General features: G+C 48.5%; 1 protein-coding gene across 7 annotated transcripts in view; it reads left to right on the top strand.

The window, feature by feature from the left end:
- Positions 1-25,208, top strand: part of LOC104635800 (uncharacterized) — a 62,596-nt gene extending 37,388 nt beyond the window's left edge. For 2 of the 7 annotated variants that reach the window (XM_075749037.1, XM_075749042.1), the window contains 2 exons: positions 7,056-7,109; positions 22,794-25,208. In XM_075749037.1, the coding sequence (XP_075605152.1) occupies positions 7,056-7,109; positions 22,794-22,922 (183 nt within the window). In that variant the 3' untranslated portion in view covers positions 22,923-25,208. Of the gene's footprint in view, positions 1-1,413; positions 1,881-2,702; positions 2,768-7,055; positions 7,110-22,793 lie in introns of those variants that run through there. The other 5 variants (XM_075749039.1, XM_075749043.1, XM_075749036.1 and 2 more) reach the window with 4 other exon arrangements.
- Positions 25,209-27,885: the final 2,677 nt, after the last annotated feature.

The raw sequence follows: 27,885 nt of genomic DNA, 5'->3' as shown, positions 1-27,885 counted from the left end.
GAAGGCCTGGCCCCCTTGTTTCTCTGCTGATTAATCATGTGTGTCTGAAAGCCTGAGCCTGGCTGGGGGTTAAGGTCAGCTGGAGTTGCTTCAGCTTTACAGCACTAAGGAGGAGCCTGCGACCTACTCTTTTTCCTTACAACTTTTGTATTGCAGAGCTAAGAGGTGATGCCCATGCCCTAGCAATGCTGTTTGGTGCCAAGGAATTTAAAAACACAGTCCAAAATCAGCCTACAAAATAGCTTTAAAAGGGTTTTTTTGCTTGTTATCCTCCTAAACCGATTGGGAGGGCAGACGTGGCATTGCCCCTGCTGAGTAGACATCACTGTGTTTGGAGAAAGGACAGGAGCCATGGCCCAGCTCCCTCATGCCCTGCCATGTGGGTGTGGAGCACCACTCGCTTGGGTGGGAGATGTCTGCAAAAGCAGAGAGCATTGGGCTGCAGTGTTTTAGCTCAGGGATACCACTTGGGTTGGGGAGGCACCAAAAGCTTTTGCTTTGCTGCTGAGATCTGTCTGGAGCTGTGTGGGGTTGCATGTCTGGCTTGTGGGAGCACTGCCTTTGGAGATAGCAGATCCCCTTCCTTGAATTCAGGAGAAATGGCTGTAAAAAGGGCCCCAGTGAAATTCCCTGCTTCATTGGTAGGATGAGGCTACTGCTGGTTTGCTTGCATGCATGTCTCCCCATTCTCTGGTTGCTAGCAGCTTTGGGCTTCTTGCCCCTGCAGCCCCCTGGGCCAGCCACCCCATGCCACGCAATGGGACAGAGGTGGGGCTCGGTCAAGCAGAAGCCTGCAGCCTTAGTGTGCCACACAATAGCCACTTTGTGCAGTGCCCTGACCTCATCTGCCCACTGCGCTGCAGCTGTGCCCCTGCCCTGCGTATTAACCCTCCGCACGCTCTGCCTGTCTGAGCAGTGGTGGGGCAGGAGACAGGCTTTGTTCGGCAGCTGGCTGGTGGGGAAGGCTGCTCCTCCTGGCCCAAACCTGGTTCTGGGGAAGGAGGCAGGGGCAGGCTCCTTGCTCTCAAATGGCTTTCCAGGAGATGAAGGGCCATGCAGCTGTGCTTCCCCAGCCAGCTCAGCATGTGCACTGGGAATGGTGTTGGGCTGGAACTCATGCATCACTGTTGCTTCTGCACTGGCGTCCGCTTCACCTCCTTGTTACAAGAAACATCTTGTTGAGGCCCCTTCAGCCCTCTGCTTATTGGGCCATGGAGCTGCTTCACTGCCGTGCTGTCATTTTTTCTTTTCATGGACATTGCATCACTGGGCATGGTTTCTCCCTTCATATCAGCCTTCTGCTATGGCTTAAGAGTGCGGTTTTTCCTCATGTTGTAATGTTTCTTCTTTCGGCTCTTTTCCTGAACAAAGAAAGCAACATCAGTCTGTTTCTGTATTTATTTTCTATGATAGACATTCAGTCTTGGTCTGCCTTGTTCTTCCTGGAAGACTCTGGACAATTGGGGAAACTGGCTGGTAGGGTTAACAGCATGGAAGTAAAACAGGAGTTACGGAGCTGATGAGTCTTTTCCTTAAAACTTGGTCTGCTTAAAACTTTGGTCAAGAGCTTTAAGATGGCAGGAAGTGATGCACGTCCATAGCTTCAGTCAAACTGCACCAGCCCTTTTGTGGAGGGTCCTCAGCAAAACTAATGAAAGGCAGACTTCTGGCCCTCAAAGTTCTTCTAAAAGTCTGGGGTTTAAGTCAAGTTACCGCACAGTTACTGAATACAGACTTTTTAAAATTTTGAAATCTTGTTTAATAAACAAGTGAAAATCGCTGCAAAATTCTTAAGTCGTAACAAGCTGATTGTATATCAGTATGTAGCATTTGATGAAGTGTGCTGATTTATTGTATATTAAATGATGAATTAAGTTAAACTGAGAATTCCTGTGCTCTCTTGCCTGAAATAGGCTAAACTGGTTTGAAAAAATGGTAATAGCTAAACTGTATCCAACTCTAGACCCTTAGGTTTAAAACTACAACCAGATAATAAATAAATAATAATTTTAAACTTACCAGTAGACAAAAGAGCTGTTGCTTTATCCTATGGAGGTAGTGAAAATGAAACCATTCTAATAATAGAAATGTGCATATAAAAAGCAGATGTAAGATGAAAGGTATTTATTAATATACAAGCTGATATTTTGCATTTTACACTGATTTACACTGAGATTGTTCAAATGCTTAAATATTTGAAAATTAAGCTATGATGCCTGCCTTAAACTGTTAATTGTCAGAGTTTTAAATATTTGTTTTTGAACTGCAGTAGTATGACATAAATTCATCCTTCTTGAGGATTTCACCATTCCTAGAATCACCCTGCATTAGGAATACCTATATTTTGTTTGTTAATATATATTACAATCATATGGATGAGACAGTTTGTATACAATAGATCTGTATAAAGTAGCTTGTGTGCATAAGCAAATACATGTATGCACCACTTACTGTCTGGGTTAGTTCAGAACTGGTCAAGTCAGCATTAGAGGACTTGGAGCACTACTGCTGAATCAGAGATGTCTCCTGAAGCAAGGCTGGACTAGAGAGCTGTGCCAAGAGAAGCAGGGGTGGTAGTTAATCTCTGTTCCTAATGTGGGATTTTGATGTGACAGTGATGTGCAGCAAAGCTACATACACTGAGGAGTTCATTGCTGCATGTCATTCAGTAAATATGTAGCCCTCTAAGTGATTATTTCCAGTCTCTGCAACTTTCTTTTGAATCCAGGTCCAGGATGGAGAGAGCCACTATGTTATGAGCAGAGAGTATTTGTATAACAGGAGATGAGATAGGTGGGAGGGTTCTTAGGCTGAACTGATTATGCTGTTTTCTGGGAGTTTAACCCTAAAATGTTATAATGTTATAATTCAGCCTTATTTTTAGAGTGAGGTATAACTCTTGTGCCCTCAAAAAGACTTTCCACACTTCCTTAGTCATGTCATTTCCTCCTTTTAAGTAGAAGCCACAGCAGATCATAAAATAAACTTTCCTTCGTGCAAATAATAGTGCTCCCAAGCTGTAGGTTTCAGCTCTGATGCCAGCAGTTCTGTCAGAGACCAACAGGAGGGACTTTTTAATTGAAATAGGGAGGCTGAGCACAGACACTGCCTCTTTCTTCCATTTCCTTTACTGCAGGTGGAAGAAAGTCTCAGAAACCAAACCCTATGGTTTATTCTCAGCTCTGCTACTAACATTCTCCATGACCTTCAGCAAATCTCTGCTCTTCTTGTTGTAGCTCCTAAAAAAATAACTCAAGGAAATAAAATTACACTTCCAGATTGGCCTAGTAGTTAGGAATAATCCTGGGGTTACTAAACTTAATGTGTCACCTTTCTTATAGGCCATTCCTGTTGGCTTTAGGCTACTGCAAATCATGTAGCCAAATAAAAGTTATTTCAGCTCTGGCTTGTATCTATATAAGCAGGAGTTAATGTGTTGCTGCATCTCATGGCTGGGTTGTGACGTGGAGGTCTCCAGAGGGAGGATGAGGAGAGGCTGCTGTGGAAAGTCCCCGGCTGTTGCTAGGCAGCACTGAGTTTTAGCTTCCCCATCCGAAAGTCTGTGCTCAGGTTTGGCAAGGAAAGGGAAAACCGAGGGGTGGAAAACCATACAACGATGCTTGACTGACTTTTGTAAAGCATTGCTTTACTGTGCTGGGTGCAGAGAGTGTGTGGCTGCAAGTGAAGTGGAAGCAATTTGATTAAATAGAATAACATTCAATAACTGGCCTTCTATTTATTCATTCTCAGCTGCAGGATCATGTGGCTGGCATGTTCTCTCTTTCTCTCTCTCCCTCTGTTTTGGGGTGATGATCTTGGACCCTTGCAGTGAAGCTGGAAGAGTGCAGCACAAGCAGTCTTGCTCTGCTTCCAGCCTAAGTGGAAGTGGGAAAACCCAGCAATTCCAGAGAGCTTCCTCTGCTGAGGTCTATGCTTCATTTTTACAGTCTGCAGATGAGGGGATGTCTTATTTAGAATGATTTGGGTTGGAAGGGACCTTAAAGATCACCTAGTTCCAACCCCCCTGCCATGGGCAGGGACACCCTCCACTAGACCTGGTTGCCCCCAAAGCCCCATCCAACCTGGCCTTGAACACTTCCAGGGAGGGGGTATCCACAACCTCTCTGGGCAACCTGTTCCAGTGCCTCACCACACTCACAGTAAAGATTTTATTTTCCTAATACCTAATCTAAATCTACCCTCCTTCAGCTTTCAGATAGATCATTATCCCTTGTCCTATCACTACTTGCCCTTGTAAACAGTCCCTCTGTGGCTTTCTTGTAGGCCCCCTTTAGGTACTGGAAGATTGCTATAAGGTCTGTCCTGAGCCTTCTCTTCTCCAGGCTGAACAGCCACAACTCTCTCAGCCTGTCCTCATAGGAGAGGTGCTCCAGCCCTCTGATCATCTTTGTGGCCTTCCTCTGGACTGGCTCCAACAGGTCCATGTCTTTCTTGTACTGGGGCCCCCAGAGCTGGATGCAGTACTCCAGGTGAGGTCTCATGAGAGCAGAGGGTGAGAATCACCTCCCTTGACCTGTTGGTCATGCTTCTTTTGATGCAGCCCAGGATATGGTCGATCTTCTGCGCTGCAAGCGTGCATTGCTGGGTCATATTGAGCTTCTTGTCCACCAACACCCCCAAGTCCTCCTCTTCAGAGCTGCTTTCAATCCATTCAATCCCAGGCACAAATACAGGCTGGGTAGGGCCCTTACCCATGTGCAGGACCCTCACTTGGCCTTGTCAAACTTCCTGAGGTTTGCACGGGCCCACTTCTCAAGGTCCCTCTGGATGGCATCCCTTCCCTCCAGCATGTTGACTCCAATGCACAGATTTGTGTCGTTGGCAAATTTGCCGAGTGTGCGCTTGATCCCACTGTCCATGTCACTGACAAAGATGTTAAACAGTGCTAGTCCCCATACTCACTCCTGAGGAACACCAGTCATCACTGGTCTCCACTTGGACATTGAGCCGTTGAGTGAGACCATCCAACCAATTTCTACTGAGTGGTCCATCTGTTACATTGATGTCTGTCCAATTTAGAGACAAGGATGTTGGGCGGGACAGTGTCATTTTACTACTAAGTCCAGTAAAAGGCACACCAGAGATCACTAACAAAAAGTGTTACATAGGGCATCCTACTCTCACCGCACAATGCAACCTCTTTGAACTGTAGCAATAATGCAAATAGTGGTAAGATCCTCATATGATTAAAGCTCATCACGCAGCATTGCTAAGGAACACCTCTGTTTTCTGCCAGAAGCATAGGACTTGGGATACAGCTGAGCACTTGAATTCTGTTTGGTAGAGTCTGGCTGGTTGTCCATCTACCCACCCCCAGGCTCATTCAAACTTTTCAGTCAGTCTTTGTAGTCTTCTAGTAATTGCTGTCTCTGTTCCTCCCTACGTGTTTTAATAGAAGGCCAGGATGAGTAAATTTAATGTCTTGCTGATGCTGCTAATTAGTAGTTGGGAAATGTCTTTTGTTGCACCCCGATGGAGTCATTGGAGGATCTGTGGATGGCACCTTACTAGGCATTGGACCCTACTGGACTGTACTCCCTGACCCAGGGGTTCAGCTAAGTACCATTGTAAAGCTCAGCTTTACAGCATCTTAGAGATGCTGAGAGTCTTGCCCAAATTCACACAGCTTGTAGTCAAGTGGGATGTGGCAGACTCTGTCCTGCTGTAACAGTGCTCTTCCCCTAAATGATGGGGCTCGAAATCTGGAGTCCTGATTCTCACTTTCATTGCCTGACTTTACTTTGTCTTGCAAATTTTATCACACTTGTGGGACTTCTCACTCCTTAGCAGTACTTTCTACTGAAAAATAATGTATGCTGTTACCTGACCAGTGTCTTCAGGTTTGGTGGTTGTTTTTTTTCTTTTCTGAATTTTTGGGGGGCTGTTTTGTGTATTTTGGGGTGCTTTTTTAAAGCTTTTTGTGTTTCCAAGGCTCCCTTTACTGTGTTGCTTATATCTTTTCTCCTACTGGAAAAAGTAGGAAGACTACAATCAAAAGGAGAGAGGAAGTAGAAGGGTCTCACTATTTACCATCCATATTGGTAAAATGGTGGAATGTCTTTCCGCAGGTCTTCTGTAAGAACTTAATCTGAAAAACGTTTCACTGGCTTTGTTAAAGCGTGTGTGTGTGGAGTGTTTTCCCACACTTCACACAACTTTCCAACCGGAAAAGGGTAAAAACAGTCAGGAGCTAGGAAAGTTTATTATTTCTTTCAAAAGCTGATGGAGAAGTTTATTTCTGACATACCTCCATCACCAAGTTTTTCACTATGATTAGTGTCGTTGAAGTATTTTTTACGGGAAAAACTGTTCTCTCTCGAAGCCTTATTTTTCTGCTTTGAGTCGTTTTTTGGAAATTTTTTGAGGGGAAAGAATGATTTTATTCAGTTGCCAACTTTCAAAGCACTGCCTCAGAACAGGGATAGAGCTGCAGTTCACCTGTTTATTTCTGTAGTTACACAGAGTAATTGCTGCTTTAAGTATATCCTGTTTTCTAAGTTGTACGGGTCATATGTTATGATAACTTTAATGGCTCTTACAGTATATGGCAAAGGGATTTAGGATTGGACAGGTGCTTTTTACCTTTTTTATTCTAAATAAACAAACATAATGAAAATAACTGTTAAACAGTGGGAACATCCACATTTATGTTAAATAGACTTTTTTTCCTTCATAAAAGGAAGAAAAATTCACCTTCTTCAGGCCAAAGTCTAACCACTAATTAACAGAAATTAGGAAGAAACTTCCTTTTAGGCAGTTGTTCCATCTCTTTCTCTGTGGAATTTCTTGTACGTTCTTTCGAAACCCAGGGTATCAGCCACTGCCAAAGGACTCTTTGCAGGTTGGGCAAGACAGTCTCAGATTAGGTTGATTACTTGATGGCCATCTCTGGTAAATCTTAGTCTTTCATATCTCACTTAACCATCCATCTGGTTTGCTAATTAAATGTTGATGAAAAGAGGCTCCCTACAACCTCCCTCTTTCTCTTCCCTCGTGCTACTGCTACTAATGACTGGATTCTACTTCTCTTTCAGAAGATGCTGCTCAAGAAGAATTGCGGAGCGAAGACTAGAGTTATTAAATTTCGTGTAAGTTGCCCTTTTTCTGGTGCAGTTCCTTCATCTTTCCACATATACCTAAATGTGGTGATACTCTTTGAACATTTACACCCAGAAGATTATTTCTGGAGGTTTCCTGTGGCTTGGTCAGCTGCATAACAAAAGTTGCTAGTCTATAGACTGTAGCTGCAATTTAGGTTAGGTACTGACGAGGCTAATAATACATCGGCTTTTCCATTTTGGAGACTATGGGTTTGAAGCTTACTTGGAGTGAAAGTGTACATCCCCTGCTGTGAGCTCATATAGTTATGGATAGCGGTCTTGTAGGGTGTCATTTGGGCCCTTCTTGACCAAGGGAAGCGCTGATCTGAGGTAACAAATGGTGTTTGGTAGGGGTGAGACGTACTGGTAGATAGCTGCAGGAAAGGGACTGTGCCTGCATGGTGCACTGGTGTCTGCAGAACTGTATGAGGTGTGGGACTGGATGATGGCAGATGAGAGACCTGGATTGCTGGGATGGCTTTATAGCTGGAATGACACTGCAGTGTCTGATCATCTCCGCTTCTTGAGCGCACAGATGCCTAGTAGGGCTAGGTTTGCTCAACTCTCCTGCTTGTAGTTTGTGCTGCCTGCACCTGAATCTTTGTCTGTAGTACCCTATGCCCTGACTCTTCAGCCAACCCCCGTCTCCTTTGTGGGTACCTTGGCTTTCTTTCGGTTGGTGCTGTATGGCGCTGTGGGAGATGTGTGCGTGACCTTGCACACTGCAGCCAAAACAAGTGCCTCGGTCCACTGAGCCCCATATGATCCTCCACATATTTGTGATACGCAGGCAAAAACAGGTCAGGGTGAAAAAAACAGATACCCTTTGTGATAAAACTGCTACTTTCACTGCAGTAACTGTAGCAATGCTAGAGGGATAAATGGCAGACCAGGATCCTTCAAGGTTTACACCTTGCCCAGGAGGAAATGGACTGATGTCTTTGTGTACCCAGAAGTGCTACTGTTTATGGGCATGCTGTTGGGTGCCTCTGCCCATCACCACTTTGTTGGGTGAATTTGGTGTTTGAGAGGAGGAGGAGCAGGCAGGGCTGGCTAGAGCCTTTTGCAGAGCTGGACGGTATTTCTTCAATTCCTCATGTGCCTTCTGCCATGGCATTTCAGTCCTGTGTTCCAGCAGCGCTGCAATGACCTGATACTTGTGACTGAACAATTAATCCTGATCTGTTATGTATTCTCTTGTGCTCCTGCCTGGATTGTTTTCAGTAGAGCTGTTTCCTCCTGTGCCCCATGAGCTCTCCCCAGACTGTGCCTGTCCTTCAGACCTACTGACAGCCTAATCCTGCTGCAGTGTTTTAGTGCAACTTGTTTATCACCTTCCTTTATGCCTACCTCAAGTGCTTTTGCTGTTTTTTCTGGGTGTCCCTGGACTGCAGCTATTTCCAGTGCTGCATGGTGGCAGTATCCCAGTCCCTGAGGTTTCAGCGATGCCTCAGTAGGGTGGTTTCCTCTGACACCTTGAGCTCATTATTGCAGCTTACTCTTGTGCCCCTGGGGAATCCGAGAGGCAGAATTATCCCTTCACTCCCTGCTGAGCCCGTGTCAGCTTGCGCTAAAATAAACAGCAGAAACTGAGAGCACACCCTTCTGACAGATGGCACAGAATCCACACTTCTCTGGCCACCCTTGCTGAGCTGGGACAGTGTATCTTTACCTGAGGCGCTCGTGTGGTTTCCATGACAATAGCATATGATACTTTGCAGTCTCTTGTTGATCTGTCATGGTGGCAGAGCTGTTAGGTGAAGGAAGATAGAATCATAGAATGGTTTGGGTTGGAAGGGATCTTAAAGATCATGTACTTCCAACCCCCCTGCTGCAGGCAGGGACACCCTCTACTAGACCATGTTGCCCAAAGCCTCATCCAACCTGGCCTTGAACACTTCCAGGGATGGGGCCTCCACAACCTGTCTGGGCAACCTGTTCCAGTGCCTCACCACCCTCACAGTAAAGAATTTCTTTCTAACATCTAATCTAAATGGACCCTCCTTCAGCTTAAACCCATTACCCCTTGTCCTGTCACTACACTCCCTCATAAACAGTCCCTCACCATCTTTCCTGTAGGCCCCCTTCAGGTACTGGTGTAAGCTGCAGTTCTCCAGGCTGAACAATCCCAACTCTCTCAGCCTGTCCTCATAGGAGAGGTGCTCCAGCCCTCTGATCAGCTTTGTGGCCCTCTGGACTCACTCCAACAGCTCCATGTCTCTCCTGTACTGGGGCCCCCAGAGCTGGACGCAGTACTCCAGGTGGGGTCTCACCAGAGCAGAGTAGAGGGGCAGGATCACCTCCCTCGACCTGCTGGTCACACCTCTTTTGATGCAGCCCAGGACACGCTTGGCTTTCTGGGCTGCAAGCGCACACTGCTGGCTCATGTTGAGCTTCTGATCAGTCAATACCCCCAAGTCCTTCTCCTCGGGGCTGTTTTCAATCCATTCCTTGTCCAGCCTATAGTTGTGCTTGGGACTGCGCCGACCCACGTGCAGGACCTTGCACTTGGCCTTGTTGAACTTCATGCGGTTTGCACGGGCCCGCCTCTCCAGCCTGTCAAGGTCCCTCTGGGTGGCATCCCTTCCCTCCAGCGTGTTGACCACACCACACAGCTTGGTGTCGTCAGCAAACTTGCTGAGGGTGCACTGGATCCCACTGTCCATGTCGCCGACAAAGATGTTGAACAGTGCCGGTCCCAGTACCGACCCCTGAGGAACGCCACTCATCGCTGTTCTCCACTTGGACATTGAGCCATTGATCACAACTCTTTGAGTGTGACCATCCAGCCAATTCCTTATCCATTGAGTGGTCCATCCATGGAATCCATGTCTCTCCAATTTAGAGACAAGGATGTTGTGCGGGACAGTGTCAAATGCCTTGCACAAGTCCAGGTAGATAATGTCAGTTGCCCTTCCCTTATCTACCAATGCTGTAACCCCATCATAGAAGGCCACCAAGTTTGTCAGGCATGATTTGCCCCTAGTGAAGCCATGTTGGCTGTCACCAATCACCTCCTTATCTTCCATGTGCCTGAGCATAGTCTCCAGGAGGGTCTGCTCCATAATCTTGCCAGGCACAGAGGTGAGACCGACCGGCCTGAAGTTCCCTGGGTCTTCCTTTTTACCCTTCTTAAAAATGGGGGTTATGTTCCCCCTCTTCCAGTTGGCGGGAACTTCTTCGGACTGCCAGGACTTCTCAAATATGATGGAGAGTGGCCTGGCCACTTCATCCACCAGTTCCCTCAAGACCCGTGGATGCATCTCATCAGGTCCCATGAACTTGTGCACCTCCAGGTTCCTTAGATATTCTCGAACCTGATCTTTTCCTACAGCGGGCAGTTCTGCATTCTCCCAGTCCCTGCCTTCTGTGACCTGGGCTCAAGCGTTTGCCAGTGAAGACTGAGGCAAAGAAGTCATTGAGCACCTCAGCCTTCTCCATATCCTGGGTAACTAGGTCACCCGTTTCATTCCGGAGGGGACCCACATTTTCCCTCATCCTCCTTTTCTCACTAACATACCTATAGAAGCTTTTCTTGTTGTCCTTGACATCCCTGGCCAGACTAATTTCTGTCAGGGCTTTGGCTTTCCTAACCTGATCCCTGGCTACTTGGACAGTTTCTCTGTATTTCTCCCAGGCTACCTGCCCTTGCTTCCACCCTCTGTAGGCTTCCTTTGTTTGATTGACTTTGCGCAGGAGCTCCTTATTCATCCACAGGGACCTCTTGGTGTTTTTGCTTGACTTCCTTTTTGTTGGGATGCATCGCTCCTGAGCTTGGAGGAGGTGACCCTTGAATATTAGCCAGCTGTCTTGGGCCCCTCTTCCTTCCAGGGCTTTGTCTCATGGTATTATACCAAGCAGATCTCTGAAGAGGCCAAAGTCTGCTCTGCTGAAATCCAGGGTAGTGAGCTTGCTGCGCGCACTCCTCGCTGCTCTGGGGATCCTGAATTCCACCATTTCGTGGTCACTGCAGCCAAGGCTGCCCTTGAGCTTGATGTCCCCTACCAGGCCCTCCTTATTGGTGAGAATAAGGTCCAGCATGGCACCTCTCCTCATGGGCTCCTCTATCACTTGGAGGAGAAAGTTGTCATCGACACATTCCAGGAACTTCCTGGATTGCTTGTGCTCAGCTGCATTGTCCCTCCAGCAGATGTCAGGGTGGTTGAAGTCCCCCATACAGACCAGGGCTTGTGAGCCTGAGTCTGCTCCTATCTGCCTATAGAGGGCTTCATCTGCTCCATCTCCCTGGTCAGGTGGCCTGTAGTAGACCCCCACTATGATGTCCCCAGCCCTCCCTTTAATCCTGACCCATAGGCTCTCAGTGTGCTCCTCATCTATCCCCAGGTGGAGCTCCATGTACTCCAGCTGGTCATTGATGTAGAGGGCGACGCCCGCTCCTTATCTGCCCTGCTTGTCCTTCCTAAAGGGCCTGTACCCTTTCATTTTTTCAAAGGATTGCAAGTGCCCACTTTTGTGTGTCTAGCTTAGAAAGGAGGAAGCAGGTCCCTGGCAGAATACCTTGCTGAGGTGCCTCAGCTCTGAAGGCAGCTGAGAGACGCCGAGACCCCTGAAGGATGATGCTGTGTTCTCATCATATAAAGGGAAACCTCAACCCAGCCAGTAAGACATGCTTGGCACAGGGTACCTTCTTGGTGTTGCCCAGCAGCAGGACAAGAAGTAATGGGCACAAGTTGAAAATGCAGGAAATTCAGGTTACCCAGAGAAATTGTGGAGTCTCCATCCATGGAGATATTCAAAGCATGCCAGGACATGGTCTTGGGCAACGTGCTTTTGCTGACCCTGCTCTGTGGATCTCTCTAGAGGTGCCTGCCAACCTCAACCATTCTGTGATTGCTGGCTCTTGCCCAGCACTCAGTAATGGAGTCAGAGCACACCAGGGACCTTCGTTCACTTGGGAGGGCTGTTCTGAGGCCCTATTGAATGTGGCCTTTTGCAAAGGGTGATAGCAGGAGGCAAGGTTCTCTGTTGCTGAGGCTTGGTTCTCTGTTGCTGAGGGTCTGGTGACACAGGTTCAGTGTTGGGACTTTGCCATCGTGGTGAGAGCGGAAGAAATGAAGACAGATCTCTCATAGCAAGTGGGTTGATGAGCTGTTACAGGAGGAACCAGGCAACTGTCTGCGTGCCTGAACAGGAAACATCCCCATGTGAACGAGTTTGCTTGTGTCACTGTAGCCCTGAGAAGCCCTGATGGACAAGTGCTCTTGTGTCAGCATAGGTAGAGCTGCAGTCTCTTTCTGAACTGAAGCAGGCAGCGACATCCAGACAGCATACAACTGGATGGAGATGCAGTGAGTGAACTATTCTGAGGAGCAGGCAGGCTACCTGATGGTTTATGCTGGGGATTTGAGGCAAGGAGCCCTGCTTTCTTCCCCCATTTCTCTTGCTGCTGAGTAGTTTGAAGGAGAAAGGATTATGCTTATTGCATCCTGTGCGAGGCAGATGATGACAGTGACTTGCTAGTAATGTTAATGAAGCATTTTCATACTGTTCTTGCTGAGGACAATGTCTCAATGGTTGTGAGATAATGTGTGCTTTTAAAAATACCCCCCTCCTGACTGATACTTTGGTTGCCTTGACATCTTGGGGCTCTGCTAGCATTTCAGAGTGCAAGGTGATGTTCTCTCATGCATCATCCCAGCTATGCTTTTCCTTTGTCTTCTGCTGTAAGTCTCCCATGGGAAGGTGAGATGGCGGACAGTGTCTTTGCCCTCTGACACTGAAACACAGTTTCAGCCCTTGGAAACATGTCATGGTCCTTGAGAATCTTTCTCAAGAGGGTGACGTAGCCTGGATTTTGCTTCTCCACGTGCTGTTTTAATGTTAAGGTGCCACCTTGTTGTTGTTCTCTGTACTTCAGCTTCCTATGAGTCAACTCAGGCAGTGTTAGGCTACAGCCTTTCCACTTGCTCAGCAGTTCTTAAGCAGGATGATGGGGTGGTGATGTGACAAGTCTAAGAACCTAGACAAATTAAGGCAGAGAGATTAATAAACTTCTCAAATCTGCAGCAGCTCAGTTGTGTTTGAAATGTTTTCAGGAATGGCAGCTGTGAGAGGTCAGGGCCTACATTGAAGAGAAAATAATATTAAAATCTCCCTTCTGTCATCTCCCCAGTAAAGGATAATAATAGAACAGGAGAATCAGCCCCCACAGGCTGGTGAGCAGAGATAAATTGGAGGTGACAGTCTGTGTATGAAGTATGGATTTGTGCATAATAGATATATGTAGCATGGCACGTGTTAGCACAAGGGGAGGGGTAGATGTGGGCCTACATGGCTGTTGCACAGTGAGATGGGAAATGTGTGTGTGCAGACCTGGTCACTGGTGCCCCAAAGTGTCAGGTAGTGTAACGCCTGTAACTGGAAGCAAGGCGCTAGATGTGAGCGGGAGGGGTTGCACGCATGCATATGGGTATTTTAGCATAGCATCCAGAGCATGTTTGCGTGGTGCAGTTGGGTGTTGCATGAAGACACTTCCCTTGGCGCTGGAAGAAGGATGGCTGTACGAGTATGTGCAGGGTGTAACTGCCTCTGCCTTGGACCAGGCTTGATCAGCTGTAGCCAGGTCTGAATGCAGAGACCCATCTTCCAGAGTCTTTCTATAATACCACAACTCTGCAGTTCTCCAGGCCCTCTTGGGATGAGGGTCACAAGTCTGTTTTCTAGTTCTATTCTTGTTCTTCCTTCACAATCTCCTACATGCAGTCTCTGAATGGGATCGGTAGAACTGGGCTTATCTCAGCAGCAGTAGGTGGGTAGAAAACACAACTGTCAAGCCCCTGGATATCTCAAGAGCTCTTGTTGAAGCAGGCAGGGAGGGAGTAAGGATTTCAAGGCCCATCTGATAACCTGGCTGATCACAGAGATGTTTTCTGCTATGTAAAAATAAAATAAGAATTTTAAATTGGAACATAAACCTCCTGTGCTCTTGCGTTGATCTTATCAATGTTGAGAACGCCTTCTGCTTGGACAAGGGCCAGATCCCTGGAATGACTTCCCTGTCTCTTATCTCTTGTGTCTGCATCCTAAAAGGCCACTGCAGAAACATGCTGGGTTTTCTTCTCCTAAAACAAGGAACCTTTTGAGCTTAGAGCTGAGCAGGAGATATGCTGGCCTGAGCCTTCTTGGCAGGCCTCTGAGCTATTCACAAATGCAAGGCATACTAGGTGACGGAGCAGTATTGGTGCAAACCTCTGGTTCTGGCTGCATAGTAAGTAGTAAAGAGTTCTAAAAAAAAATCTAAATTCTAAAAAATCAGATGACTTTGTGTGTGTGTATACATATATGTATACACCCCCTGCCTGTTCCATCACAGGGTCCCAAGATGCTTTTCAAGCATTGCTAAATATAGCATCCCAGAGGCAGATAAATATCATGATTGCAATTTCAGCCTGAGTTAAACTGAGAAACCAGCAGAGAATGTGACTTGCCCAAAGAGAGACAGTGTGAGGAGAACTGAAGTCTGGCCTTTGATCTTCAAACCGCATTCCTTGAGCTGTGTCCGTATTCATACTGTATCATGCAGTCTAAAGAGCTCTAACATCTCAGGCAGCAGAGATCCCAAACTGCAGCTTGCTAATACTTTGTCAAACTGTCCTGGTTGTCTTTAGTATGTGACTGAGTGTCTAAACCTGAACCTGCCCTTCGGAAGCAACAAGAGAGACTCGTCTTCCTGGCCAGTCGCATCCTTGGGTTACTTGCTGGGCAGAGGGCCCTCATGGAGATTTTAGCACTCCAGTTCCCTAGGTAGGCTCTTATCTCCTGTTGATGGGCACATCTCTGCTGAGAAAAGTGGGTCCTCTGCTAAGTGAGAGCACAAATATCTGTTTGCCTGTTGGGAAAACCAGCTCGCTCCATCTTCCTCCCAACCCAGCTGCCTGCTGAAGGTGTCTGTGCAGTGATAGCTGGCCTTGGAGAACCCCAGCCCTTGGTTTCAATAATTCCTGACAGAAGACTTTGTCCAGAGTTTCTTCAGCGTGGGGAAGGATCCAGCGTAGCCAAGGTGGGAATGCCTCTGTCTGTTAAGAACTCCCAAACATCTGGCTCCAGACATTGTTTTATTTAGCATTGCTTTTATTGGATTTCATGGCAAAGGCTAACTAGTCTTCAGCCTGTCCATAGCAGCCAGAAGAGGGATGGTCGTGTCTCTCTCTTATGCTTCCTTAAAGAAAAGAATTTTTATTGCTGCTTGCTTTTCATAAATTCCTGCCATGTATGCCCTTGCACCCATTAAATCATGTAAATGCTTGCAGGATAGACATTGTGGAATAACCAAGAGCTCTGTAATCCAGACAGCACCATGAAAGTAGTGAGTGGGTGGTGAGTCAGGAGGCTGATGTCCTATTTTCAGCGCTGTCCTTGCTTTGTGGTCTGATGTGGATTGTGGGTCTGGTTTAAGAATGGGGGCATGGGGAGAGGTAGAAAGGTAGAAAGGAGGTTAGGACTGAGGTGCAGCCCAGTGACTGGCTGCTCCTGGGACAGCCCTGTGTGTTGGTGGTAGTTGTGGCTGGTGGTGCTGTGGTTCAAGGGGCTGGGAAGTGGCAAGGCACATTTCAGAGAGGGGGACAGATCTGGTGAGTTTTGGGTCTCACCTGTGTGATGGAGCAGAGAGAGAGGAGTAGGGGATGGCAGAGGGTCACAGTGGCTCTGCTTCTGTTTTCTGGCAGAGCTTCAAGTCCAAGATGGCAGATAAGGCATGTCTTTTACCACTGCATCCAGGCCCACTGCAGTTGCTCCCCACTGCCCTTTGTTCGCATGGTTGTGGGAACCTGGCACCCGTTCCCTCTCCCAGTCCCCAGAGCTGTAATCCTCTTTTCCCACACACCTCTCCCATAATACACCCACTTCCTGTGCTTGGCTTCCACGGCTGGGGCGGTTTGTCCAGAGGCAAGCGCACTGTGTCAGCATGCGTTCGCAGCCTGCTCATGCCAGGGTAATTAATACTCACTTTGCAGTTTTAATTTGGGTTCCCTTTAAGTTGAAAGCAGTGTGCTGCTCTGTGCCAGCCTGCCTGGCTGGAGGGAATTGGGTTGCCCTGGCCTCATGCAAACTGGAAGCTGCACATGCCCAAGTATGCACCACGTGCCGGTGCTGTGAGAAGCATGGTACCTGGGGTTCCTGGCCCGAAGGGAGGAGGACCGCAATGGCAGCCGGCTGCAATCCCTCTGGAGGGAGAGGGGATGTTCTTGCCACACAAGGGAGGGCTGGAAAGGGGAAGGAGAGGACAATGTAGTGTCACTTGTGTGCAGACCAAAGCCGTTATGGACTCTACTCAGGACTCTACTCAGATTAGTTAAGAGATTTAGGGCCAGATTGTGCCTTGCCTGTGTCTGTGCTTACTTGGAACTCCTCTCGTGCCTGTTCCTCCTCCTGGGGTGTGTGCAGGAACTGCTGCAGGTGTGTGCAGGGAAGCACAGGCCATTTTATATCAGAAGGAGAGAAAGTGGAGACAAGACAGAGCTCACTAGCAGGTGGATGTGGGTTCATTCACTTGTTCCTAAGAGATTTGTGTGGTCTTCAGATCATGACCTTCACTAGGACCCTGGAGCAGTGAGTTCCTCAAGTTGGCCAGGGAGCAGTGACAACCTGCCTCTTTGAATGACCCATCTGTCCCTTTTCATTGTAGACCCTCCTTCCTTCAGATTGTCAGACAGGCAAAATCAAAGCTTGCAGTCAGCTTTGTCAAAGACATGTGAGAGAGAGAGGAGAAGAAAGGCTTATTACACTGGTGCCAGCAAGGACTTGTATCTGAAACTGGCCTATTTCTGCTTTTGGGCAAGTGACCAGCAAGCATCTGCTAGGCCCTTTGAAGTACCTTCCAAAAAACTTGAGTGTTGTCTGTCTGGTGACACCTCTCTAGGTCTGGTAGTTGCCATCTGACAACTCTGCACACACATTTACAAATGTTTGATAGAAAGGAAAAAAAAATTAAAAATCTAAGAGGAACAGTGCTGTGTATGTAAACTATTGAACTGGTCTTTGCAATGTGGTTGCATGGAAGGTGTTAAGCAGCCTTATGTTGGTGGAGGAAGACAGGCCTTTCAGCCTTTTAGGGAAAGGGAATCAAGAACACAGAAAACCAGCACTAACTGCAAAGTTTTGTTTTCCTTGTCAGAACAGCATTTGGAGTTGATCCTTCCTTTTCTTGGAAGAGAAGAGTAGACTTAAAATGAAGTTCTGTCATGGTCTATCTTTTATCTATCCCCTGAAATTAAACTGCATATGAACCTGGGGTGGACGAGAGACTTTTGGGAAGGAAGGGGTTTGCCTTTGAAAAGTTATTCTTTGAGCTGCTCCAGGTCTGTGACTGGAATAAATTGTCAGAGGCCCTACTGGAGTTAATGAAGCAGCAGTTAAATGTGAATTGCTGCTCCACTGGAGGAGCTGGTCCTGCTTGTCAGCGACTGTTTCTTGAAAACTGCCTGAAGCGAGACCGTAATTGAAAGGAAATCACCTCTCATCAGAAGGTCACAACATCTAGATGTTAATTGGTTCATTCTGGCTGCCTAACTGTGGTGTACGTATTATATACAGGAGAAACTGAGGCACAGATGATGGAAAGTGTCTTAGTCAAGACTGTGTCTGGAATTACAGACATAGCTAGGAGAAGGCCTGAGAGTACCCTTCCCTTGCTCATAGCTGAGGATTTCACACATTGAAGTGTCACCAGTTTTTTTTCTAACCACCTGGCAGGGGTGAGAGGAAGGAGGACAAAGTGGAATTAAAAGTGCTGTCCCTGTAAATGCTCCTGTAGAGTCTGGTGGCCTTTAGTCTCTGTGTGCCCTGCCCGAATATTGGTATTCCCTCTGGCTCTGTCCACTCCTGGGCAAGACGGCTGTCTCACAAACAGGCAGCATCGCAGGCAGGCGTCCGTCTTTGCCAAGGCTCTTCTGGGGATTTATTCCCTTCTACACAGGGTGGTGGTGGGAATCGGATGCGCCTTTACAACTTGCAATTACATGGTGCCTTTCATCTCAAAGGACTTTTAACAAGTGAGTCTACAGACTGCAAAGGGATCATTCACCCACCACTGAGAGGTGTCCACCACTGGAAGGCAGGATCCTTTCAACGGAGCTCGACAGTGTTTCCCAACCACCAGGGCCCAAGGGTTGGAAAGGACTCCTGTGCTGGATTGGCCCTCAGTAGGGGACAGGTTGGCAGAGTGCACAAGCTGATCTGATTTTGAATCCTGCCAGGATACTAGAGCTCTTAGGAAAGAGGACCAAAGAGTATTAAGGAGGGCTTAGTTTCATATCACCCCTAGCACACCACTCCCTTCTAAGGCATTGCTGTGTTAGGTAACTTCATTTCCCCCCCTCCCTGTGGGGATTGTCGTTCCCACAGCTGAAAGCACGCTTGGAGCTGTGCTTGCTTTTGCTTTGTTAGAAGAAGACATCTGTGCTTCTGTGGAATCATGAGTCTAAAATTAAGTTATTTCACAATCTGCATTTGGGATATTTCCCCAGACTTCGTAGGGGGTAAGGGATGGGTTTCTAGGAGGAATGTGGATTTGTATTAGCAGATTTATCCTTTACGTGTTTATCTTTTTCCTATATACTTTTTCCCTTGCTGAAACATACAGTTATGTTACAGATGGATTTATGGAGCAGTTGCCCATTTCTGTTTTCAGAGGGCTGCTAATATGATTGAAATTGTGCTTTTTTTTTTTTCTATGTTGTTTAATTTCACTGGTCTTCTTTGGGGCATTTGCACCCAGTTGCATCTGTACCATCTGTAAGTGTGCTGCTTTGCTAATGTGTTTCAGATATATTTCAAGCCTGGTTGCCATATATTTAATGATGATAATGCAATTGGTGACCCCAGTACAGCTTTGCAAGACTGTATATGTAGACGTGCATATATGAGGGAAGAAGTTCATGCTGACAAGCATGTGTGACCAAGGTCTGCGCACAGTTGCTTGAAACGTGTTAGCACAAGCTAACTCCCTTAGGAACTCATCTAAGTCAAATGAGGTGTGCGATGAGGCAGCATGGGTATCTGCAGATGCTGAAACTACCTTCTGCTCTGGGCGGTTGTACAAGCATGTGATGAGCTGTGCTCCCTTGGACTGTCCCCTGGATGCCAGTGGAGTTTGGGCTCTGCTTGGCTTGAGTTACGACGTCAGCGGACAAGATTTGTATGAGCGCGGTCAGCTCCCCTTGTGATTTCCAAGTCAGGAGGAGGTCTGCGTGTGCATGGAGGAGTGTGGACAAGTGACCAGGGAAGGGCATGTGTACTGGGGAGAACCTGAGGTGTGTGAGAGCAGGTGAGCCTGTGCAAGTGAGCATGGGTGTGTGTGACAGAGTGTGCATCCGAGCGTGTGCGCCCTCCTGCAGCTGAGTGCTTGTATCTTAGGCCATTCTCCAGCTGTGTAAATACATTACTTAACAAATTGAGGGCTCTGGTTAATGATTGCCATGAGCGCAGGGCCCATATTAGGCTCCATTTTGTGCGAGTTACCCAGCTGCCTGAATGCCATTAGAGTGAACACACCGGCCTTTAATGTCAAGTGTGGAGTGTTTGTGCTCCAAGGAGCCTCCGCAGGAGCTGGCCTGGGGTTGCTCAGCAGGGGCTGTCAGGCAGGTTTGTGGCAAGCTCCCCGGGGGCCTGCTGCCGCAGCAGCGACTCTAGCAGCCTTCCTTAGTCAGAGCAACGTCCTGGGCTTCATAGGCTGGTGCTGGGCACCCAAAGGGAAGGGCAGGCTGGCTAGGACGCTTGCTCAGGCTACAGGGAGGCAGCCGGCCCAAGTCACAGGGTGGGAGGAACGTGTTCCCCTCTCTGGCAGCTGGCCCTATCCATCTTCTTTCTGGGAATACATCTACAGAGCTTTGCCTTGTGCTACTCATCGGAGCTAGACCACCACATGCTGTGATCCCAAATGGTGTCGTGGACTAAGCCAGATCAGGCCTGGTCATCCCTAGAGCAGAATACAAGCTCCAAAGAAAACATGCTCTTCTGCAAGAAGAGAGTGGGGTGATTTGGTGCCAATGCTCGCTCTTTCCTCCAGTGAGGTCCCTAGCAGAGGTGCTGCCCTGTCAGTCATGGAGTGGATGCAAGACAGACCCATACTGCTCAGCGTTATAAACAATTGCAGATCAGTCAGGGTGTTCCCATGAATGAGGGCAGTTGCATTACTGCCTCTCCTGTTACTGCCTGCAGTTGGACACAGGACCCTTCTCACCCTGCCCTCACCTGCTGTTGTAGTGGCTGTGCTGTTGAAAGCCAGCCATCGTCTTGTGGCCACTTGAGAGGTGCCATGATGAAGAGGCAGGATTGGGTGCAGTTTGAGCCTTACTTGCAGTTCCCTGACCACCTGTGAATCTCTGCATCCTCCTGTGTCTTCTCACATCCTTGTCTTTCACCTCAGCCCTTGTTCTGTGCCCGTCTCCCTTGTGGTGCCCTGGGAAGGCTCTCTGCCCCACACATCGGCCCTAGAAGAAGGCCCAGAGAGAAACCCCTAGGGTGCTTCCCCACCCAAAGCCTGGTGAGTTTTGTCGGGTGACTTTCGTCTGTCCTCTGGACCTGTCTTTCCCCAGCCTCTTCTCCATCTGCCGTCTGTCAGAAATGAACTGATTCAGCTGCCTTCCATAATCCTGTCTGGCATTTCAAAATGGAGGGTACTGCCAGGTTCTTTGTTCCTGTTCCCTCTTGGCACTGGCAGGGGACCTTCTCTGCTCTGGAGAAGGACAAATGCGCTGATTTATTCTGCCCCTTAGCATTGAATAGGGGTTGCTATGTTACCCTCCAGCTCTGAGGCTTGCCAGAGCACACACCATCTATAACCCCACAGCAGGTGGCTATTGAGTAAAGGCTCTTAAATCTGCCTCTCTTGTTTCTTATGCTGCTGGCCAAGGTGTCAGGGGGATGTAGCAGGGCATGATTTGCTGGCTGAAACTCCAGGCACAGCTGATGCCAAGCACCATGTTGGCATTTTCCATTCTTAAGTGCCCATCTTAATTTGCAGAGGAGGTAGCAACCAGGCAGGAACACTTTGCCCACACTGGCTTTTAAAGAGGCCCTTTCTGACATGAAGGCTGCCCCATGGGGCTGAGCTGTGACCAAGATCCTGGAGGCAGAAGCTTCCAGATCCTGCTGCAGTGACTGCAGCACCTGGGGCCTGGCTTGAACACTTCCGTAGCACACTCTAATTTGGCGTGACTGGGTGAGCCCGGCTGTTTGAGCAGCTTTCTGGGAAAAGTTGTATGTGCTTGTCCTATGATGACAAGTTAAACCCCAGCTGGGATAGAGGCAGGTGGCATCAAAACATCACCTTGCTGTGCTGGTGTGTGGTTGCATCTGTCAAAATGAACCTCTGTCTTAGAGGAGACAGCAGAGTTCGTAATTGTTCCTAAACAGCCTAATTTTTTGAGGAACAGTCCCTTAGTGCAGGCTGAGCAAGGGAAACCATGAGCCTTGCTAGGAAGGGCCTAGAAGAGGCAGCAGGGAGGCATATAACACCGGAGCCCAGGCCAGATCTCCTCTCACTGGAGCGTTGTGGGTTTTTTCCTCACCTCCATGAAAATAATGGTAAAGCCCTTCCCAGCAGTGACGGATGTGAGATGAGGGTGAGGGGACATTTGCACGATTTTTTGAGCTGCTGAACTTCCCAGTGTGTGGCAGTCAGTAGCTCACACCTATCCCTGGGGAATGAACTCTACAGGATCCATGATTAAATACTCTGCTGACCCACAGAGCAGTGAGACCTCCTCTCCTGGCCGAAGGGTGTCTGTGAAGCAGCTGCCCCACTGGTGCTTCTGCTTGCATAAGGAAAGAAACAAAACAAAGTTCCCAAGAAGTAAAAGGAAAACACTCCATGCTTAACAGAGTGGAGTCAGTTCTTCAGCACTGTAATTCCTCTGGGATCCACAGGTCCCAGCATAGCCTAGTGGGGAACAGCATTTCTGACCTGTCATGCAGTGTAGGGAATGCACAGGTATTTCTGGCCTCCTTCCTTTGGATCTGCTCTGGCCACGCTCTGAACACCAGGAACAAAAAGAGAGAGAATGACCTTTGGTAGCCATGGTACAAACCAGACTGTAAGGCTTTCAGGTGGGATCTTTTCCTCTGAGCATCTCTCAGCTGTTCCTCATTGAACTGTGGAGTCTGGAGCTAAAACTCTGGAGAGTTTCAGTGTGTCTGGGACTTTATAGATTAAGAAAGGGTGATTTGTAAATCCTTACTGGAGAGCTGTTGAAAAATAGGGCTGAAGAATGAGTTTTCAGAGATGACTTGGTTTATCTCCCTGCTCTAAAAGTGTAGTAGATCCTCCTTCAAGGCCAAGCGAGACTGAATTTAGCTTTTCCATGTGATATTTACAAGCAGTGATGCTATTCTGACTCTGGGACTCTAAATGCATCTTGGATATCCTATTTCACTTAGTGGCTACAGGTGCCGTGGGTCCTTGTCATGTGAATCCCAGGGACCTCAGTTCTGGAGGGGGGAGCACACATGCTTTTTTCTCAAGGGGTATTAGCAAGGGCATAAGCAAAGGGCTTTGCTGCTTATGTTAGTGCCATTTGCTGTACGTAGAAGCATGACCACCCATTCAAGGAACTGTAATTGTACCAGAGAGGGATGTGACAAAGCATTTGAGGCAAGAAATTCACTGCAGCTTATGAGAGCACTGACTTTGTCCCTCTTTTTATTCCCCTGCAGAGCATCAATGGAGGCCGCCCGCCGCCCCACTTTGTGTATGATCCATCCACCTTTGCCTTCCGTTCCCTCAGCACCTTGAAGCCGCTGAGCCCAATAGCTCCAGTGGAAGAACCGTCATGTGCCTACTGAAGGAGTTTCTCCAAAAACCTCAGGAACTATCAACCAACCGCCTGCCTGGCAGGGAGAAGGGGAGGTGGTGATACCCAAGGGGATGGGTGGGAGAAGGGGACAATGACACATCATTGCAATACAGCGTCTCTGGTAGCAGGAAGCATTCAGCTTTGCAGCAGTGCCTGTTTTCATACCGTTACCGTATCTGAACAGTGGCAAAGGGAGAGATGTTTGTCTTTCAGGGCAAAACAAACCATTCAGGTCCACAAAATGCAAAGGCAGCCGCCAAGGCAGTGTCAAACGCTTGAATGGTGGTACTTGAAGGTATCCCTGAGGAGTTCAGGGGCTACTATGGCCTACGTGGCAGCAGGGATGAGCGATCAGGGTGTGAAACCAAGTCCAGCTAGTTTCCCAAGAGTACCTGGGTCTGCAGTGTTTTGCTATAGACCTGACCCTTCTCCCACTCAGAAGTGAGTTCAGGGTTGGAGACAGAGACTTTCAAGGGCTGCCTGCAAAGCAAGGAGATCCATCTCTGAGATTGTTATAATTGCATTCACTTCAAGCTCTCTTGAGTGGCAGACCCTAGGAGAGGGAGGTGGGAGGGGGTAACTGGCACATCTAGTTGCACATTCCAGCTGGTCTGCTGGCAACTCAGTGATATTGTCTAAAATGGGATTGAAATGGGAGGCATGAGCCACCCACTTGCAGATCGGAGGTTAGAATAAAATTTTAGAATGGAAGGTCTGTGTTCAGCCATCCAAGAAAATGCAGTGCCCACCCTCAGTCCTCTCAGCATCGTCAGAGAGAACAACTTGGGAGTGACTGTGTGCTCTTGAGTCTCCTCTCTGCTGAGGCTGTATGTGTTCTGGGATATGCAGCACTTCATAGCGTTGTCCCAATACTCTGCTGCCCTAACATGATGCTGAAGGTAACTGGCATCACCAAACTCAACCAAATCTAATTTCTCCAGCAAGCTTTCCACTCCCCTGTTATGCTGGGTATTAAATTCAGGTAGGTCTCCCCTTGTACCAGTGGAACAAGTATTCCTGGATGTAGCATGGAGTAAGAGAAAGAGGTCTCTGTTTTGTGGCCACCTGTTGGTGGAAGAAATGGGAGGGGAGTTTGGCTGAAGCTGTGGGACATTTCTCCGTAGACAGTTCTAAGGCAGTTAGGACAATGCCAGGCCTTACTACCACTGGAGTTTGACCGGGACCTGGCCTTAAGGCACGTATATGTCTTGTGCCACAAGGCAACAGCTAATAGAACAAGCTGTCACCTCTCTTGGTGAGGCAGAGGAACCAGGCATTTGCCCTTGCTGCACCTGGTGGAGAGAGTAACCTCTTTGTCTAGGTGTTCCCCACCTTTAGCCTGTGTCTGGCTGGGTGCAAGGGTGGGCAAGTAATTTCCTTCTTGTCTGGATCAAGATGAGCAACCGTGAGTAATATGAAGTCGTCGTTTTTAAATCTGCTCCAGTGTGGGGGTCTTTGATGCCACTCTTTGGATGAGACCAATGGTTGGTCCAGCTGCCAGCAGGAGGCCACACAGTGAACCAGCATTCACTGGTGCTTTCTGGACCCTTCATTGAGACCGCTGGGGAAAGCCCAAAGGCTGTCTAGGCCTAAGGACTTGAATCCTCTGCCTTCTTCCCTCCCCTACCTCTTCTCACTCAGGCAGGCAGAGCAGCTGGGCAAGGCGGTGAGGGGACGTCTGTCCTGATGCTGCCCCAGCTCTGCTTGCTTTTTGGCTCCAGACTGTCACAGCTGGGCCACCCCCTGCACCAGCACCACCTCCAAGGGGTCGCTTGGTTTTGCTGGCGAGGTGCCTCTGGCAGAGCATCATGGTTCCCTGCAAGAAGTCTTGTCTTCTAACAGAGGCCAATCCCTCTGCTGATTCCTCTTGCCCCTATAGAGACTCTGCTTATCTTGTTTTGATGGCACACCTCAGCTTTTTAACTGCAGCCAGATCAAGCTGACCAGTGCAGGACAGGAAGCATTGCTCCTTTGTACCAAACCCCTGTGCCCAGGAGAAGGGACAGCTGTAGCCTGGTACCTGTCTTAAGAGGCACGTTCCCCGTGCAGATGGCTGGGGCGGCAGCCCCGCGTGGCCCCGCACCCCCAGGCTTTTCTCAGTGAGAGCTGCTGATGTGTTTCTGCCTTTCCCAGGGTGGGAGCAGGGAACAGGGATGTCCTGCCAATATCGTTACCTTTTAGTACTTTTGTATCTTTTCTCTGTCTTTTCTTTTTCAATCAGAAGGAAAAATAAAAAAACAAACAATGAAATAAAGTGTAACAGCTGCTATATTCACACCTCTGGTGGGTCTCATGCATTTGCCGTCTTCTGGGTGGTTATGGGCAGGGGTATAGGAGCGTGAGCTGTGACACAGCACTGCCAGTCGCAAGCACTCCCAAATCCCAGGCCATGTCTGCAAGAGAATGGCTTTGAAAACAAACCAGCAAGAGCTTTTCTAAAATGAATGCCAGGGTTTTTGCATGTTAGAGGAGCTCCCTGTGCAGCTGCTCCTTTTGAGGCTAGCCCTGATATGGTGTATTGCCCCTTGCTGGTGCTCCCCTCACCAAGGAGGTGCTTTGGCTTTTGAGTGACCTGCCTATTGCTTGGGGGTTGAATGTGACTTGGCTGGAGATCTCCATCCCCATCAAAATAAAGACTTACAATTTTAGTCTCAGTAAGTCTTACATCTCTATCCCAAGATTCTTGGCAGCCCTTTTGCCCACAGCCAGAGCACTCATGCTCCTCCATAGCATAATTCTAGCTCACCACTTTCTCTGGGTCTTGCTCTAAAACTCCCATCTCAGGTACTTGTAGTGTTCATTCCCCACCCCCTGCTCTCTCTTTGAGCCAATTCCTGTGTCTTCCCCCACACTCCTAGCTCTGTATCTTAACCAGCATCTCATAAAGCGATTACCTATGTCCCCTTTTCCTAGGCCCCCTGAGAGATACCCCCTTAAATTCCCTTAGCAGTCCTACTTAGACTCATTCCCAGGAGGCCTTTTCTGCTCTTCCCTCTGAGCTCCAGTCTCCTCTAGGCTTCCTGCCATCTCTCTTATCTCGAAATCCTCCCCTGTCTGTCAGCTGCAGCTCATTGTTAATTGGCCTTGGCCCATTTCCCAAGGGTTGTAAGGTGGACTTGCTGGCTCCTCCAAGCCCTTTGCTCTCTTACCTCCCACAAAGAATTGCCTTTCTCTCGTCTCTGTGATGTTTTTTCCAAAACAGCCTGATTGCTCAGCGCACCCTCCTTTGGGGCCCTAGATGCTGTTCAAAAACACAAGCCCTGATCATCTGTAGTCTTCTGCCAGGTCAAGCTTGTTCACGAGTATACTAATGCACAGAGAGGGATGTGCTGACCTCGCATCAGCCAGGCTGCAGGTTCGGACACCTATTGTGCCGAAGCCAGAGTACCGCAGGTAGAATAGCAGAAAGCTGGCATACAGCTTTGCAGTGTGCAGGCAGCTCATCAGCCAGGGCGAGCTGGGGCATGGAGCTGCTTCTGCTGCCCCTAGGGCTGTACTCAGGGCCCCGGGCGTGTGTTTGGGTTAAGTTCAGTCGTGCCCACCCCTGCAAGCTGGGCTTCCAAGTGGGTGACAAAACAGGACAGTTTTTGTGGTAAAATGTGATGATAACCCTTGATACGGTGACAGCTCGGAAGCTAAAAGAGGTTAGTGGTGGTCATGAAGATCTTAGGGGTACTTTTCAGTTGTAGTTACCAGTGTAACTGACAAAGGAGGCTAAGGATGTCGGCCTCATTCGGATGCTGGACCCCGGCATGGGGAAGGCTTTGCCAAAGACATCTGCAGAAGCCATCACCGGAAACCAGGGAGACAAAGAGCCATGGTCTTCTGAAGGCTGCTCCTTGCTGTAGCCACTGCTCCGCACTGGTGTCTCTGGCATACGTCAGTGTGGGGCTGCTCACCTCTGTGGCTTCCAAAACACCTTGTGCAAAGACTCCCTCCTCTGCTGGAGCGGGCAGGGGGGTGCCGGCTGGGGATGCAAGCGAAGCACTTTGTGAGCATGGTCAGTTCAGCGTGGTGTAGGTCCCTCAGGACCTCTGATTTGCTGGAGCTCCTGGCTCCAGAGTGAGTCCTCCCACTAGGTTTGGGTCATGGCTCAGTGGGGGAGCCTGCAACTTCTAAGCTGAGAACTTTCTCTGCTCTGAGCTGATCTCGCTTGGAGACGTGCAGGTGTTTCCCTCCAGAGCAGGAAACAAACCCTGCGAAGAGAGGAGCACTGTCGTGCCAAGGTGCAGCCCAGGCGTGCTGAAATCAGCTGTGTTCACCATCTGCGGGAGGGTGAATGGGGACGGGTGGCTCTTTGAAGAGCTTGGCCACGGCTTCTCTGTGATTTAAGTGGGACCATTCAGGCTAATACTGTTCTCCAATTAAAGTAAGTTAATTAGGTTAATGCTGTGGCCTTATAAAAATAACAGAGGGGAACCAAGCCCACAGCAGTGGCAAAGTGAGTTGTTAGATGTGTACCCTGAGACTCGGTGAGTCCCTTTGCAGCCAGCACACAAGATCGGCTCTTCTTGTGTTGTCCAAACATTTTATTACATGTATTATGTATGAACATGCATGCACACACATGATATATATGTATTTATGTCTCTGTTCCATTTGTGCAGAAATCTCTACTCTTACAGTCACCCACAAGCAGGGTGCCCTGTGCCCACCTGGGTCTTTGTTTGACAGGGCTTGATGTGAAGCCCACCTGCGGCACGCTTGCCATCTGTGTGCTGCAAAGCATGATGATGCTTGAAAAACACGCCTACCGCCCCACTTCCAACTGTGTGCTGAGCGTTGACCTATCTGCCTACCTACCAGATTGACTGGGAAAATGGGCAAAATCAGCAGCGCTGCTAGGGCCAGGGTTCTCACCCCAGCCTAGGTGGAGGCCGCTGAAACACGGCTTGACACAGAAACAACTAAGAAGCAGAATTTCCAGCTGGACAGATCGTCTTCCTCAAATG

This window comes from Balearica regulorum, chromosome 3 (assembly GCF_011004875.1).
Source record: "Balearica regulorum gibbericeps isolate bBalReg1 chromosome 3, bBalReg1.pri, whole genome shotgun sequence".
Taxonomy (NCBI): Eukaryota; Metazoa; Chordata; class Aves; order Gruiformes; family Gruidae; genus Balearica; species Balearica regulorum.
The sequence above is the reverse complement of the archived record's forward strand: the minus strand, read 5'-3'. Positions and strand labels throughout refer to the sequence as shown.